We start from the raw sequence: 17,703 nt of genomic DNA on the forward strand, positions 1-17,703 counted from the left end.
CTCCTGCCCCCTTGCCTGCCTCTAGTAATTTGGAAGGTTTATGGAATATTGTAAGTTTGGGTTGTGCTTACACTCTAATGAAATCTTTGAAAATGTGTTCATTTTCCATTACCATGTTACATTCTTTTCCTGCCTTCTTTTCCTTCCAAAATATTTAACATATTTGACTTTTCTAATTACTTTTCTCTGGCTAGGACCGATTCTCCCTGAGCTTGTAATTCCCCAAGCATGGTGTGGGTAGAATTTCCTCAGTTCTCCTGTTTACCTGGTCGCTGTTACCGTCTTCCCATCAGGCTGCAGCTGGAGGTCTGGGAGTTTGAATCCACTTTTCAGACCCTAGGCAAGAGGACAGCTCAGGGAACACCAGCCCGGATAATGGGGTAGTTCCACAGACGTTTTCCTTAGCTTTGCTTTTGTTTTGATATGCTGATGGTTGTTTCTTCAGTCATCTGCGTCTTCAGGGCTGTCAGCCATAATCAGCGGTATTTTTCCCTGTCAGTCAAACTGACACACTGTTGCAAAGGTGATCAATCCCAACTTCCCATCTTTATTTAAGAAATTGGGGGGAAACAAGAAAGGGCTGAGTCACAGCCACGTGTTTCTCCTCCAGCCCAGAAGCCATTGCCAAAGGGCCTGGGACACCAGAATTGCAAGGGTCCACCTGGTTCCCAGATGCCCTGGCCCTGGGGCATTACCCTCTCTTACTTCCAGAGGAATGTACCAAACTTTTGAGTCTGGTAGGCATCGTGAGTTGATTTCCAATGTCGCTTTTTCATTTGATCCCCATTGTTTTGAATTTAGCAAATAGTCCTTGTTGTTTTTGGCATGGTGTAGTGCTCTAGTCTTTGTAATTTTCTGATTTAGCTTCTTTGAATTTATTTCAGTGGGTTCCAGATATAGTAGTTGTGTAAAGGGACATACATTCTGCCTGTGAAAGTTCGTTTAGAGCAAGGCTTCTCAACTTTTTTGTGATGGACCTCAATTCACAATATAATGCCCAGAATTCCAAAGGAGAAAGATTATAGTGAAATAGTTATCAAGGTATTTTAAAAACATGTTTATGATCATATATATGCTCCTTTATTAATTCAATAAATAATGAGAACTAATTACAGGTCTAATAGAACCACTGTAATTTCAAAACAATGTTGAGCAAAACAGCATATTTTGCGATATTGGTAATAACTGTAATGACATAAGAAGATATCTGTGATTTCTTATGGTGTCAGTCATCAGTACCGCTAATATTACTATGGTTTGTTGCCTACATTCATAATAGATAGAAATGTTAAATTTCAGCCAGAGGTTGGGGATATAAAGATGTAATTTTTTTCTATAAAGTTCGCAGATCCCACATTAAGAACCCCTGCTTTCTAATATTCAACCAGATAAAAAAATACTTTTAAAGCATTTTTATAAGTGCTGAGAAGTGAGCTACATCATCAGGACTTCTGTTCCTAAAGGAGCTTTATGTTTTGTTGTGTGTGGTAGGGTGTGTGGGGAGGGGGGTATAGGGAGAGAAGATGAATGATATCTGTAGTTTAAAAGTTAAGACAATTCCAGGTACTAATAGCCCATAAAGAACATGAAAGAGGGTAACATCATAGAGAGAGTCCAGGAGAGCTGCTTTAGTTACAGATATAGGACGTGACATTCGTGTTGAGACTTCAGTGATGAGAAGGAGAGCCTCATGACAATCAGGGGAAAGAGTGCTCTGAGCATCAAAAATAACCAAGGGAAGGACCTAGAGATGGGAATGAGCTCAGTCTACCTAAGAGGGAGAGCAGAGGTCAGTGTGGTTGGAATCTAGTGAGTGACGGGAAGTGAGATTGCGAACTAGTTAAGGGCCAGATCCTGTAGAGCTTGAAGATCATGGTAAGAGCTTGGTCTGAATGTAATTCTATTTATAATTGGATCAATTAAATGCTTTTGAGGAGGGAGGTGACTTGCCTAATTAATGCTGTATAGAGATCCTCTGGCTACCTTCTAGAAAAGGGTCTCTAGGAAAACAAGAGTGGAGGGAGGGAGGCAGGCTGTTTCAGAAGTTCATGTCAAAGATGTTCACGGTGTGGGCTAAGATGGAGGCAGAAGGAATGGTGAGAAGCAGTTAGATGTAGACTCTGCAGGTAGAGCTGGGCAGATATGGCAGGGAGATTATGGATTGTGCAGCAGAGAGAAGAAACAAGGATGGGACCTAGATTTTGGTTTTAACAACTAAGTGAATAAGGAAGTACATTACACAGAGCTCTCAGCATTTTGTTCCTGGTGTGTTGTCATACTTGCCTGTGCCTCCTAACTGTTCTCCATAGCGGCAGGTACCATTTTACATTTCCACAAGCAATGTGTGAGGGTTCCAATTCTCTGCATCCTTGCATTTGTTATTTCCTGTTTTGTTGTTTTATTATGGCCATCTTATTGGGTTTGAAGTGGTTTTGATATGTGTTTCTCTAATGATATCTTTTTAACATCTTTATTGGAGTATAATTGCTTTACAATGTTGTGTTAGTTTCTGCTGTATAACAAAGTGAATCAGCTATATACATATAGCCCAATATCCCCTCCATCTTGCATCTCCCTCCCACCCTCCCTATCCCACCCCTCTAGGTGGTCACAAAGCACCCAGCTGATCTCCCTGTGCTATGTGGCTGCTTCCCACTAGCTTTCTATTTTACATCTGGGAGTGTATATATGTAAATGACACTCTCTCACTTCGTCCCAGCTTACCCTTCCTCCTCCTCATGTCCTCAAGTCCATTCTCTATGTCTGTGTCTTTATTCCTGTCCTGCCTCTAGGTTCTTCAAACCTTTCTTTTTTTTTTAGACTCCATATATATGGGTTAGCATATGGTATTTGTTTTTCTCTTTCTGACTTACTTCACTCTGTGTGACAGACCCTAGGTCCATCCACCTCACTACAAATAATTCAATTTCATTTCTTTTTATGGCTGAGTAATATTCCATTGTATATATGTGCCACATCTTCTTTATCCATTCATCTGTTGATGGACACTTAGGTTGCTTCCATGTCCTGACTATTGTAAATAGAACTGCAATGAACATTGTGGTACATGACTCTTTTTGAATTATGGTTTTCTCAGGGTATATGCCCAGTAGTGGGATTGCTGGGTCACATGGTAGTTCTACTGTTAGTTTTTTAAGGAACCTCCATACTATTCTCCATAGTGGCTGTATCAATTTACATTCCCACCAACAGTGCAAGCATTTATTGTTTGTAGATTTTTTGATGATGGCCATTCTGACTGGTGTGAGATGATACCTCATTGTAGTTTAGATTTGCATTTCTCTAATGATTAGTGACATTGAGCATCCTTTCATGTGTTTGTTGGCAATCTGTATATCTTCTTTGGAGAAATGTCTATTTAAGTTTTCTGCCCATTTTTGGATTGGGTTGTTTGTTTTTTTGATATTGAGCTGCATGAGCTGCTTGTAAATTTTGGAGATTAATCCTTTGTCAGTTGCTTCATTTGCAAATATTTCTCCCATTCTGAGGGTTGTCTTTTCGTCTTGTTTATGGTTTCCTTTGCTGTGCAAAAGCTTTTAAGTTTCATTAGGTCCCATTTGTTTATTTTTGTTTGTATTTCCATTTCTCTAGGAGGTGGGTCAAAAAGGATCTTGCTGTGATTTATGTCATAGAGTGTTCTGCCTATGTTTTCTTCTAAGAGTTTCATAGTGTCTGGCCTTATATTTAGGTCTTTAATCCATTTTAAGTTTAATTTTGTGTATGGTGTTAGGGGGTGTTCTAATTTCATTCTTTTACATGTAGCTGTCCAGTTTTCCCAGCACCACTTATTGAAGAGGCTGTCTTTTCTCCGTTGTATAGTCAGGCTTCCTTTATCAAAAATAAGGTGATCATAGGTGCATGGGTTTATCTCTGCGCTTTCTATCCTGTTCCATTGATCTATATTTCTGTTTTTGTGCCGGTATCATACTGTCTTGATTACTGTAGCTTTGTAGTATAGTCTGAAGTCTGGGACCCTGATTCCTCCAGCTCCGTTTTTCTATCTCAAGATTGCTTTGGCTATTCAGGGTCTTTTGTGTTTCCATACAAATTGTGAAATTTTTTGTTCTAGTTCTGTGAAAAATGCCATTGGTAGTTTGATAGGGATTGCATTGAATCTGTAGATTGCTTTGGGTATTATAGGCATTTTCACAGTGTTGATTCTTCCAATCCAAGAACATGGTATATCTCTCCATCTGTTTGTATCATCTTTAATTTCTTTCATCAGTGTCTTATAGTTTTCTGCATACAGGTCTTTTGTCTCCCTAGGTAGGTTTATTCCTAGGTATTTTATTCCTTTTTTGCAATGGTAAATCGGAGTGTTTCCTTAACTCTTTCAGATTTTTCATCATTAGTGTATAGGAATGCAAGTGATTTCTGTGCATTAATTTTGTATCCTGCTACTTTGCCAAATTCACTAATTAGCTCTACTAGTTTTCTGGTGGCATCTTTAGAATTCTCTATGTATAGTATCAGTTCATCTGTAAACAGTGACAACTTTACTTCTTCTTTTCCAATTTGGATTCCTTTTATTTCTTTTTCTTCTCTTATTGCTGTTGCTAAAACTTCCAAAAATATGTTGAATAATAGTGATGAGAGTGGACAAACTTGTCTTGTTCCTGACCTTAGAGGAAATGGTTTCAGTTTTTCACCATTGAGAACGATGTTGGCTGTGGGTTTGTCATATATGGGCTTTATTATGTTGAGGTAAGTTCCCTCCATGCCTAGTTCTGGAGGGTTTTTATCATAAATGGGTGTTGGATTTTGTTGAAAGCTTTTTCTGCGTCTATTGAGATGATCACATGATTTTTCTCCTTCAGTTTGTTAATATGGTTTATCACATTGATTGATTTTCATATATTGAAGAATCCTTGCATTCCTGGGATAAATCTCACTTGATCATGGTGTATGATCCTTTTAATGTGCTGTTGGATTCTGTTTGCTAGTATTTTGTTGAGGATTTTGCATCTATGTTCATCAGTGATATTGGCCTGTAGTTTTCTTTCTTTGTGATATCTTTGTCTGGTTTTGGTATCAGGGTGATGGTGGCCTCGTAGAATGAGTTTGGGAGTGTTCCTCCCTCTGCTATATTTTGGAAGAGTTTGAGAAGGATAGGTGTTATCTCTTCTTTAAATGTTTGCTAGAATTCACCTGTGAAGTCATCTGGTCCTGGGCTTTTGTTTGTTGGAAAATTTTTAATCACAGTCTCAATTTCAGTGTTTGTGATTGGTCTGTTTATATTTTCTATTTCTTCCTGGTTCAGTCTCAGAAGGTTGTGCTTTTCTAAGAATTTGCCTATTTCTTCCAGGTTGTCCAACTTATTGGCATATAGTTGCTTGTAGTAATCTCTCATGATCCTTTGTATTTCTGCAACATCAGTGTTACTTCTCCTTTTTCATTTCTAATTCTATTGATTTGAGTCTTCTCCCTTTTTTTCTTGATGAGTCTGGCTAATGGTTTATCAATTTTGTTTATCTTCTCAAAGAACCAGCTTTTAGTTTTATTGATCTTTGCTATTGTTTCTTTCATGTCTTTTTCATTTATATCTGATCTGATCTTTATGATTTCTTTCCTTCTGCTAACTTTGGGGTTTTTTTTTGTTGTTCTTCTTCTTTCTCTAATTGCTTTAGGTGTAAGGTTAGGTTTTTTATTTGAGATGTTCCTTGTTTCTTGAGGTAGGATTGTATTGCTATAAACTTCCCTCTTAGAACTGCTTTTGCTGCATCCCATAGGTTTTGGATCATTGTGTTTTCATTGTCATTTGTTTCTAGGTATGTTTTTATTTCGTCTTTGATTTCTTCAGTGATCTCTTGGTTATTTAGTAGAGTGTTGTTTAGCCTCCATGTGTTTGTATTTTTTACAGATTTTTTTTTCCTGTAATTCGTATCTAGTCTCATAGCATTGTGATTGGAAAAGACTTGATATGATTTCAATTTTCTTAAATTTACCAAGGCTTGATTTGTGACCCAAGATTTGATCTATCCTGGAGAATGTTCCATGAGCACTTGAGAAGAAAATTTATTCTGTTGTTTTTGGATGGAATGTCCTATAAATATCAATTAAGTCCATCTTGTTTAATGTGTCATTTAAAGCTTGTGTTTCTTTCTTTATTTTCATTTTGGATGATCTGTGCACTGGTGAAAGTGGGGTGTTAAAGTCCCCTACTATGATTGTGTTAATGTTGATTTCCCTTTTTATGGCTGTTAGCATTTGCCTTATGTATTGAGGTGCTCCTATGTTGGGTGCATAAATATTTACAATTGTTATATCTTCTTCTTGGATTAATCCCTTGATCATTATGTAGTAGTGTCTTTCTTTGTCTCTTGTAGTAGTCTTTATTTTAAAGTCTATTTTGTCTGATATGAGAATTGTTACTCCAGCTTTCTTCCGATTTCCATTTGCATGGAATATCTTTTTCCATCCCCTCACTTTCAGTGTGTATGTGTCCCTAGGTCTGAAGTGGGTCTCTTGTAGACAGCATATATACGGGTCTTGTTCTTGTATCCATTCAGCCAGTCTATGTCTTTTGGTTGGAGCATTTAATGCATTTACATTTAAGGTAATTATTGATATGTATGTTCCTATGACCATTTTCTTAATTGTTTTGGGTTTGTTATTGTAGGTCTTTTTCTTCTCTTGTGTTTCCTGCCTAGAGAAGTTCCTTTAGCATTTGTTGTAAAGCTGATTTGGTGGTGCTGAATTCTCTTAGCTTTTGCTTCTCTGTAAAGGTTTTAATTTCTCCGTCAAATCTGAATGAGATCCTTGCTGGGTAGAGTAATCTTGCTTGTAGGTTTTCCCCTTTCATCACTTTAAATATGTCCTGCCACTCCCTTCTGGCTTGCAGAGTTTCTGCTGAAAGATCAGCTGTTAACCTTATGGGGATTCCCTTGTATGTTATTTGTTGCTTTTCCCTTGCTGCTTTTAATATTTTTTTCTTTGTATTTAATTTTTGATAGTTTGATTAATATGTGTCTTGGCGTGTTTCTCCTTGGATTTATCTTGTATGGGACTCTCTGCGCTTTCTGGACTTGATTAACTATTTCCTTTCCCATATTAGGGAAGTTTTCAACTATAATCTCTTCAAATATTTTCTCAGTCCCTTTCTTTTTCTCTTCTTCTTCTGGGACCCCTATAATTCGAATGTTGGTGTGTTTAATGTTGTCCCAGAGGTCTCTGAGACTGTGCTCAATTCTTTTCATTCTTTTTTCTTTATTCTGCTCTGTGGTAGTTATTTCCACTACTTTATCTTCCAGGTCACTTATGCCTTCCTCTGCCTCAGTTATTCTGCTATTGATTCCTTCTAGAGAATTTTTAATTTCATTTATTGTGTTGTTCACCATTGTTTGTTTGCTCTTTAGTTTTTCTAGGTCCTTGTTAAAAGTTTCTTGCATTTTCTCCATTCTCTTTCCAAGATTTTGGATCATCTTTACTATCATTACTCTGAATTCTTTTTCAGGTAGACTGCCTATTTCCTCTTCATTTGTTTGGTCTGTTGGGTTTTTACTTTGCTCCTTCATCTGCTGTGCATTTCTCTGTCTTCTCATTTTGTTTAACTTACTGTGTTTGGGGTCTCCTTTTCACAGGCTGCAGGTTTGTACTTTCCATTGTTTTGGTGTCTGCCTCCAGTGGGTAAGGTTCGTTCAGTGGGTTGTGTAGGTTTTCTGGTGGAGGGGACTGGTGCCTGTGGTCTGGTGGATGAGGCTGGATCTTGTCTTTCTGATGGGCAGGACCACATCCGGTTGTGTGTTTTGGGGTGTCTGTGAACTTATTATGATTTAGGCAGCCTCTCTGCTAATGGGTTGGGTTTTGTTCCTGTCTTGCTAGTTGTTTGGCATGGGGTGTCCAGCACTGGAGGTTGCTGGTCGTTGAGTGGAGCTGGGTCTTAGCATTGAGATGGAGATCTCTGGGAGAGCTCTCGCCGATTGATATTACGTGGGGCCAGGAGGTCACTGGTGGTCCATTTTTCTGAACTCGGCTCTCCCATTTCAGAGGCTCAGGCCTGATACCCAGCCGGAGCACCAACACCCTGTCAGCCACACAGCATACCTCCTCACTGAGCCCAGGAATGGCTGATCTCTGCTAGGTGACCTGATGCGAGTTGTCCTGATGCCTCTCTTACCCAAACTCAGAAGCAGAGCACCACTTGGATGAGCACAGGAAGGAAAGTCCAAGCTCTGACCTTTGCTGAGGCCTTCACAGCAAGGCCTGGGGCCTGGGCACTGCTGGTTCAGAAGTGGCTCATTTTAATACACCCTGGCCTAAAGTTACAGCTCGTTTATAGAAAGGGAACCAAAAACACCGCCTCCCTAATGATTAATGATGGTGAGCATCTTTTCATTGCATATTGGTCATTTTTATATCTTCTTCAAAAAAATGTTTATTCAAGTTTTGCCCATTTTTTAATTGGGTTGTTTGTCTTTTTGTTGTTGAGTTTATATATTCTATATATAAGACCCTTATCAGATATGTGACTTGCACAGAGTTTCTCCCATTCAGAGGTTGTCTTTTCACTTTCTTGATAGTGTTCTTTGCCACACAAAAGTTTTTAATATTTATGAAGTCTACATTATCAATTTTTTCTTTTGTTGCTTATGCTTTTGGTGTTATATCTAAGAAACCATTGCCAAGTCTGAGGCTGTGAAGAATTTACCCCTATGTTCTCTTCAAAGAATTTTATTGTTTTAGCTCTTACATTTAGATCTTTGATCTATTTTAATTTTTGTAAATTGTGTGAACTAAAGGTCCAGATTCATTCTTTAGAATGTAGCTATTCAGTTATCCCAGGACAATTTGTTAAAAAGACTATTCTTTCCCCATTGAATGGTCTTGGCGTGTTTGTCAAAAATCAGTTGACCATAGACACTTTGGTTTATTTCTGGACTCTTAATTCGATTCCACTGGTCTATATGTTTATCCTTATGCTAGTACAACTCTGTCTTGATTACTGTTGCTTTGTAGAGAGCTTTGAAGTGTGAGTCCTCCAACTTGGTTCTTCTTTTTCAAGAATGTTTTAGCTATTCTGGGTCCCTTGCAATTCTGTATTAATTTTGGAATCAGCTTGTCAATTTCCACAGAGAAATTGCTGGGATTCTGATAGAAATTGCATTAAATCTATGGATCAATTTCAGGAGTTTTGCCATTTTAACAGTATTGAAGTCTTCCACTCCATGAACATCGATTCTTTTCATTCATTTAAATCTTCTCTCATTTCTTTCAACAATGTTTTATACTTTTTAGAGTATAAGTCTTACATTTCTATTGTTAACTTTATTCCTAAATTTATTCTTTTTTATGCTACTTTAAATGAAATTAGTTTAATTTTTGGATTGTCCATTGCAAGTATATAGAAATATGACTGATTTATGTATATCAATCTTGTATCCTTAAACCTTGCTGAACTCATTTATTAGTTCAAATAGTTTTTTAGTGGTTCTTTACAATTTCTATATAGAAGATTATGCCATCTGTGAATATAGTTTTATTTCTTCTCTTCCAGCCTAGGTGCCTTTTATTTCTTTTTCTTGCCAAGATGGCCTGCCTGGAACCTCTACTAGGATGTTGAATAGAAATGGCAAGAGTGGACATCCTTGTCTTGTTCTTGATCTTATAGGGAAAACACACATTTAAAATTTTTTTCAAAGCCTTTCTCTAACTCCACTCTCCTAAGGCTTTTACTTTTATGTAATCCTAAATTGTTTTAGAACCATATGACTTTTTAAAAATCACATCCTGAGCAATATCTGTGAGGTACCCTAACACCTCACATTGGAATTTCATGTCTGTTATATATGGCCACCTACAGCAAGTCTTCAATGTAACATCATCATACACCCTGTTACAGAATTAGTCACCATAAATTTGGCCAAATACAGGCCATCCTAGAAAAGAGGAAACAGAGAAATCTTTATTTCTTCTGATGGACTATGTGCACTTAAAGCAGTGACACTTTGGTGAGAGATGTCAACTTTTTTCTCAGTCTTGGGTGAAATACCTGTGTTGCATAACATTTTCCCTCCTGTGGATAAAACGCATCATGGTTGCTTACGTTAAAGGAATGTTTATATTCATTTAACACATAGAAACACATGTGGGGGTACTTACTGGTAGTTATTAGGCAACGTAAGTAACTGTTTCTACTGGGAAACCCAGAAAACGTCTGTTTGTATGAATGGCATGTTTTAGTGTGCCTTCCTCATCATTGCCCCAGATAGGCTCCCGTACTGATACCCAAATTAAGCACCTTGGCCACTTCCCCTTCTGGGGTTTTGGAGAACATTATATCAGATGAGTTGATCTGGACACCTGCTAACCAGGTGAAGCTAGGTTTCAGTCCAGTTTTCCAGATAGCACTGTCCCAATTGCCACAGGTTTTGGTAGCTTGTTCTTTGAAAGGACTGGGAATGCTTCTGAGCAGAACCAGAGTGTGTGGTTGGTGGAGGATCACAAAAAGAAGTTTCATTTTCATTTTCTTAGTAACAAATAGTTACAAAGAATGGGAATTTGGTCAAGTACAAAAAGTGTGCCTTGTGAATGCTGTGGATAAAATGTATTCCTATTAGGGAGAGCAGCAATATCAAACTACCTGAGTCCCAAACCCCAGGAGTGTGCAGTGTTTTTATTTTCAGGATAAAGCATAGGTATAGAGCAAATGGTGGGTGGTTTCATACCACGTGCTTGGACCTAGCAAGATATTGGAATTGTTCAGACCTCTTACTCAGAGACTTTTGAGAGTAGGAACGAGTAAGGAGCAATTTTATACTCCTTATAAAATTGCACCATTTTTATGTCAAGAGATGAGAAGTGTAACAAATGCCTAGGACTAATTGGGACAAAGAAAACAACTTGAAAAAATATACTAAGCCAGACTATTCCTTCAAACTGTTGTAAAGCTTTCTTATATCCACTGGGTATCAGGACTCAGTGACATTTATGTGTGCTTTTTTCTTTCTCTACAAAACTTAGTGTAAAACAGAGCACTAGGAGAGCCTGGGACTGAACTCCTTATTGAGGGGGAGAGGGACCAGCACACAAGCTGGGACTGAGGGGCAGTCACCAGCCCAAGGAAGAAGATGGCATGGAGATTCCTGGGAGGCCAGTCCCCGCCCCCACCCCCTGCCACCACGCACACCCTGTGGGCATCTCTTTTGTCCATGTATTGTTTGTAACAAGTAACACATCTGAATTTTAAATTGGGGTTTATTTGTCTTCCACTCTGCATTAGTTGCCTTATAAATGATTGTTAAATAAACCGAAAACAAGCACAAGAAGATAAAATTTTATTCTAAGACTTTATGAAAGAGCCTTTCCATAATTTGCAACTCTACTCCTCCATGTCCTAGGTGTATGGGCCAGTGGAAAATCTGAAATTTCTGTACTTTAAGGACAACCCATTTTGGGGTAGAATTGTAAGCCAGGGGAATGTCCATGAGGGCAAACAGTGAACAACTAAGCACCGGCATCTAATTCGTCACTCGGTTTGCTCAGAAGAGGGTGCACATCTACCTTTAGCCCAGTCCTGCACCTCTGCTTGGCCGAAGATGAGGTAGAAAAACAGGCCTGCTATGTTCACAGCAGCTGAAAGCAAGAAGACATTCCTCCAACCGAACTCTGAGTCCTGGAGGCAGGAAACTACAAGTTATTAACAGTCTCCTAGTTCTTGTCCCTCCTGGTTCAGAAAGGCTTTGGCACCATATTCTACTGCCCTCATCCCCAATTCTGCCCCGCATTATATGTTCCTGGTTGTTCTTAGAATATGCAGGTACATTTCCGGTGCCCTGGCCTTTCCCTCTGCTGGAATATTCCTCCCCTAAAGTAGTCATTTGTCTCACCCATGTACTTGCTTCCCATAAATATTACTTTTTCAATGAGACTTCCTCGGCCACCCTACTTAAAACTGAAATCCCACCCCCTCTTATGTGCCCTATTCTCCTCTCCTGCCCTACTCTTTTCTTAGCGCTTACCACCATGCACTATACCATGTTTTCGTTTAGTTTGTTAGTTTTCTATCGGTTTCTTTCCTACCGACTTCACAAGGGCAGGGACTTCTGTTTGTTTTATTCACTTAAACAGTGCATGGCACATGCTAATGTTCATTGCATATATGTCGAATGAATGAAGAAATAAATGAGTGAGTGAGTGAGTAATAAGGGAAACAAGAGCAGTTTGAGAATTTCCGTTTTAAACAGTGTGTTAGTCAGTGGCTGGAAGAGAACTGAAGCTTCAAAAAACAAGGACTTGGTGTCAAAAAGAATACCCTTTCTTTGTTATTCTCCATTCATTTTCCTGGCTTACTGGTGGAAACCACAGGAAACTTAAAGAATGATAGTCGTGTGAATGTCATATGCATGTTTCTTCCCATAAAGTCTGTATCAGTCTGATCCTTATGAAATTGTCATCAGATGAATTTGTTTATTCTGACAACTTTAAATGCATCTCCCAGGATGGAAGGCTGTATGAATGTAACAACACTATGTAAGCAATACTGGGCAGAGGAATTTCTGTACTAACCACTGACAAGCATACATGTAATGTACAGGTTGCTCCTTCGCTCTGTCATTCACTCATCCACTCAGCATCTCGTTCATTTGTTCTATAAATATTTGTTGGGTTTCTACATAGGGTGACCAACTCTTTCCAGATTGCCTGGAACTTTCAAGGTTTTAGTGTTGAAAGTCCCACATCCCAGGAAACCCCTCAGCCCCAGCCAATCAGAATGGTTGGCCATTCTATACTTCACAAGAAAGGCCATGATTATTGCTAGAAAATGTGATGATTAGCATGAGAAATTCATTCTAAGAACTCATAAAGCATAAACTCATACAGTGGAGCATTCTCCTTCACTCCATACCCGGAACATGTGGGAATTTTTCTGCATGAGCTGAGCCTAAGGTCAGAATGAGAGGCTGGATGATCTTTTTTTTTTTTTTTTTTTTTTTAAACATCTTTATTGAAGTATAATTGCCTTACAATAGTGTGTTAGCTTCTGCTTTATAACAAGGTGAATCAGTTATACATATACAATATGTTCCCATTTCTCTTCCCTCTTGCATCTCCCTCCCTCCCACCCTCCCCATCCCACCCCTCTAGGTGGTCACAAAGCACCGAGCTGATCTCCCTGTGCTATGCGGCTGCTTCCCACTAGCTATCTATTTTACATTTGGTAGTGTATATATGTCCATGACACTCTCTTACCCTGTCACATCTCACCCCACCCCCTCCCCATATCCTCAAGTCCATTCTCTAGTAGGTCTGTGTCTTTATTCCCGTCTTGCCACTAGGTTCTTCATGGCCTTTTTTTTTTTTATTTTTTCCTTAGATTCCGTATATATGTGTTAGCATACTGTATTTGTTTTTCTCTTTCTGACTTACTTCACTCTGTATGACAGACTCTAACTCCATCCACCTCATTACAAATACCTCCATTTCATTTCTTTTTATGGCTGAGTAATATTCCATTGTATATATGTGCCACATCTTCTTTATCCATTCGTCTGTCGATGGACATTTAGGTTGCTTCCAGGTCCTGGCTATTGTAAATAGAGCTGCAATGAACATTGTGGTACATGACACTTTTTGACCTATGGTTTTCTCAGGATATATGCCCAGTAGTGGGATTGCTGGGTCATATGGTAGTTCTATTTGTAGTTTTTTAAGGAACCTCCATACTGTTCTCCATAGTGGCTGTATCAATTTACATTCCCACCAACAGTGCAAGAGTGTTCCCTTTCCTCCACACCCTCTCCAGCATTTATTGTTTCTAGATTTTTTGATGATGGCCATTCTGACCGGTGTGAGATGATATCTCATTGTAGTTTTGATTTGCATTTCTCTAATGATTAATGATGTTGAGCATTCTTTCATGTGTCTGTAGGCCATCTGTATATCTTCTTTGGAGAAATGTCTATTTAGGTCTTCTGCCCATTTTTGGATTGGGTTGTTCGTTTTTTTGTTATTGAGCTGCATGAGCTGCTTGTAAATCTTGGAGATTAATCCTTTGTCAGTTGCTTCATTTGCAAATATTTTCTCCCATTCTAAGGGTTGTCTTTTGGTCTTGTTTATGGTTTCCTTTGCTGTGCAAAAGCTTTTAAGTTTCATTAGGTCCCATTTGTTTATTTGTGTTCTTATTTCCATTTCTCTGGGAGCTGGGTCAAAAAGAATCTTGCTGTGATGTATGTCATAGAGTGTTCTGCCTATGTTTTCCTCTAAGAGTTTGATAGTGTCTGGCCTTACACTTAGGTCTTTAATCCATTTGGAGTTTATTTTTGTGCATGGTGTCAGGGAGTGTTCTAATTTCATACTTTTACATGTACCTGTCCAATTTTCCCAGCACCACTTATTGAAGAGGCTGTCTTTTCTCCACTGTATATGCTTGCCTCCTTTATCGAAGATAAGGTGACCATATGTGCGTGGGTTTATCTCTGGGCTTTCTATCCTGTTCCATTGATCTATATTTCTGTTTTTGTGCCAGTACCAAACTGTCTTGATTACTGTAGCTTTGTAATATAGTCTGAAGTCAGGGAGCCTGATTCCCCCAGCTCCATTTTTCGTTCTCAAGATTGCTTTGGCTATTCGGGGTCTTTTGTGTTTCCATACAAATTGTGAAATTTTTTGTTCTAGTTCTGTGAAAAATGCCAGTGGTAGTTTGATAGGGATTGCATTGAATCTGTAGATTGCTTTGGGTAGTAGAGTCATTTTCACAATGTTGATTCTTCCAATCCAGGAACATGGTATATCTCTCCATCTATTTGTATCATCTTTAATTTCTTTCATCAGTGTCTTATAATTTTCTGCATACAGGTCTTTTGTCTCCTTAGGTAGGTTTATTCCTAGATATCTTATTCTTTTTGTTGCAGTGGTAAACGGGAGTGTTTTCTTAATTTCACTTTCAGATTTTTCGTCATTAGTGTATAGAAATGCAAGCGATTTCTGTGCATTAATTTTGTATCCTGCTACTTTACCAAGTTCACTGATTAGCTCTAGGAGTTTTCTGGTAGCCTCTTTAGGATTCTCTATGTATAGTATCATGTCATCTGCAAATAGTGACAGCTTTACTTCTTCTTTTCCGATTTGGATTCCTTTTATTTCTTTCTCTTCTCTGATTGCTGTGGCTAACACTTCCAAAACTATGTTGAATAATAGTGGTGAGAGTGGGCAACCTTGTCTTGTTCCTGATCTTAGTGGAAATGGTTTCAGTTTTTCACCATTGAGGACAATGTTGGCTGTGGGTTTGTCATATATGGCCTTTATTATGTTGAGGAAAGTTCCCTCTATGCCTACTTTCTGCAGGGCTTTTATCATAAATGGGTGTTGAATTTTGTCGAAAGCTTTCTCTGCATCTATTGAGATGATCATATGGTTTTTCTCCTTCAATTTGTTAATATGGTGTATCACATTGATTGATTTGCGTATATTGAAGAACCCTTGCATTCCTGGGATAAACCCCACTTGATCATGGTGTATGATCCTTTTAATGTGCTGTTGGATTCTGTTTGCGAGTATTTTGTTGAGGATTTTTGCATCTATGTTCATCAGTGATATTGGCCTGTAGTTTTCTTTCTTTGTGACATCTTTGTCTGGTTTTGGTATCAGGGTGATGGTGGCCTCGTAGAATGAGTATGGGAGTGTTCCTCCCTCTGCAATATTTTGGAAGAGTTTGAGAAGGATAGGTGTTAGCTCTTCTCTAAATGTTTGATAGAATTCACCTGTGAAGCCATCTGGTCCTGGGCTTTTGTTTGTTGGAAGGTTTTTAATCACAGTTTCAATTTCAGTGCTTGTGATTGGTCTGTTCATATTTTCTATTTCTTCCTGGTTCAGTCTCGGCAGTTTGTGCATTTCTAAGAATCTGTCCATTTCTTCCAGGTTGTCCATTTTATTGGCATAGAGTTGCTTGTAGTAATCTCTCATGATCTTTTGTATTTCTGCAGTGTCAGTGGTTATTTCTCCTTTTTCATTTCTAATTCTATTGATCTGAGTCTTCTCCCTTTTTCTCTTGATGAGTCTGGCTAATGGTTTATCAATTTTGTTTATCTTCTCAAAGAACCAGCTTTTAGTTTCATTGATTTTTGCTATTGTTTCCTTCATTTCTTTTTCATTTATTTCTGACCTGATCTTTATAATTTCTTTCCTTCTGCTGGCTTTGGGGTTTTTTTGTTCTTCTTTCTCTAATTGCTTTAGGTGCAAGGTTAGGTTGTTTATTCGAGATGTTTCCTGTTTCTTGAGGTAGGCTTGTATTGCTATAAACTTCCCTCTTAGCACTGCTTTTGCTGCGTCCCATAGGTTTTGGGTCGTCGTATCTCCATTGTCATTTATTTCTAGGTATTTTTTGATTTCCCCTTTGATTTCTTCAGTAATCACTTCATTATTAAGTAATGTATTGTGTAGCCTCCATGTGTTTGTATTTTTTACAGATCTTTTCCTGTAATTGATATCTAGTCTCATAGCGTTGTGGTCGGAAAAGATACTTGATACGATTTCAATTTTCTTAAATTTACCAAGGTTTGATTTGTGACCCAAGATATGATCTATCCTGGAGAATGTTCCATGAGCACTTGAGAAAAATGTGTATTCTGTTGTTTTTGGGTGGAATGTCCTATAAATATCAATTAAGTCCATCTTGTTTAATGTATCATTTAAAGCTTGTGTTTCCTTATTTATTTTCATTTTGGATGATCTGTCCATTGGTGAAAGTGGGGTGTTAAAGTCCCCTACTATGATTGTGTTGCTGTCGATTTCCCCTTTTATGGCTGTTAGTACTTGCCTTATGTATTGAGGTGCTCCTATGTTGGGTGCATAAATATTTACAATTGTTATACCTTCCTCTTGGATCGATCCCTTGATCATTATATAGTGTCCTTCTTTGTCTCTTGTAATAGTCTTTATTTTAAAGTCTATTTTGTCTGATATGAGAATTGCTACTCCAGCTTTCTTTTGATTTCCATTTGCATGGAATATCTTTTTCCATCCCCTCACTTTCAGTCTGTATGTGTCTCTAGGTCTGAAGTGGGTCTCTTGTAGACAGCATATATATGGGTCTTGTTTTTGTATCCATTCAGCCAGCCTGTGGTGTCTTTTGGTGGGAGCATTTAATCCATTTACATTCAAGGTAATTATCGATATGTATGTTCCTATTCCCATTTTCTTAAATGTTTTGGGTTTGTTATTGTAGGTGTTTTCCTTCTCTTGTGTTTCTTGCCTAGAGAAGTTCCTTTAGCATTTGTTGTAAAGCTGGTTTGGTAGTGCTGAACTCTCTCAGCTTTTGCTTGTCTGTAAAGGTTTTAATTTCTCCATCACATTTGAATGAGATCCTTGCTGGGTAGAGTAATCTTGGTTGTAGGTTCTTCTCCTTCATGACTTTAAGTATATCCTGCCACTCCCTTCTGGCTTGCAGAGTTTCTGCTGAAAGATCAGATGTTAACCTTATGGGGATTCCCTTGTGTGTTATTTGCTTTTTTTCCCTTGCTGCCTTTAATATGTTTTCCTTATATTTAATTTTTGACAGTTTGATTAATATGTGTCTTGGCGTGTTTCTCCTTGGGTTTATCCTGTATGGGACTCTCTGTGCTTCCAGGACTTGATTAACTATTTCCTTTCCCATATTAGGGAAGTTTTCAACTATAATCTCTTCAAATATTTTCTCAGTCCCTTTCTTTTTCTCTTCTTCTTCTGGGACCCCTATAATTCGAATGT

The 17,703-nt window shown here is 38.3% G+C and overlaps 2 protein-coding genes across 13 annotated transcripts in view; one reads left to right on the forward strand and one right to left on the reverse strand.

Annotated features, from left to right (window-relative positions):
• Positions 1–17,703, forward strand: part of SLC17A1 (solute carrier family 17 member 1) — an 81,799-nt gene that overhangs the window by 60,645 nt on the left and 3,451 nt on the right. Inside the window, exon 13 of one of the 12 annotated variants that reach the window (XR_014232474.1) lies at positions 8,008–8,340. The exons of 10 other annotated variants lie outside the window; for them this stretch is intronic. The gene's annotated coding sequence lies outside the window, so the exon portion shown is untranslated. Of the gene's footprint in view, positions 1–8,007; positions 8,343–17,703 lie in introns of those variants that run through there. One more of the 12 variants, XM_082346383.1, reaches the window with a different exon arrangement.
• Positions 8,356–17,703, reverse strand: part of LOC309608048 (putative small intestine urate exporter) — a 28,534-nt gene continuing 19,186 nt past the window's right edge. Inside the window, 1 exon segment of the mRNA XM_082347273.1 lies at positions 8,356–11,632. Within this exon segment, the coding sequence (XP_082203399.1) occupies positions 11,486–11,632 (147 nt within the window). The 3' untranslated portion in view covers positions 8,356–11,485.

The sequence above is a fragment of the Balaenoptera borealis genome (genome assembly GCF_965194805.1).
Source record: "Balaenoptera borealis genome assembly, chromosome: 12".
In the NCBI taxonomy this organism is placed as follows: domain Eukaryota; kingdom Metazoa; phylum Chordata; class Mammalia; order Artiodactyla; family Balaenopteridae; genus Balaenoptera; species Balaenoptera borealis.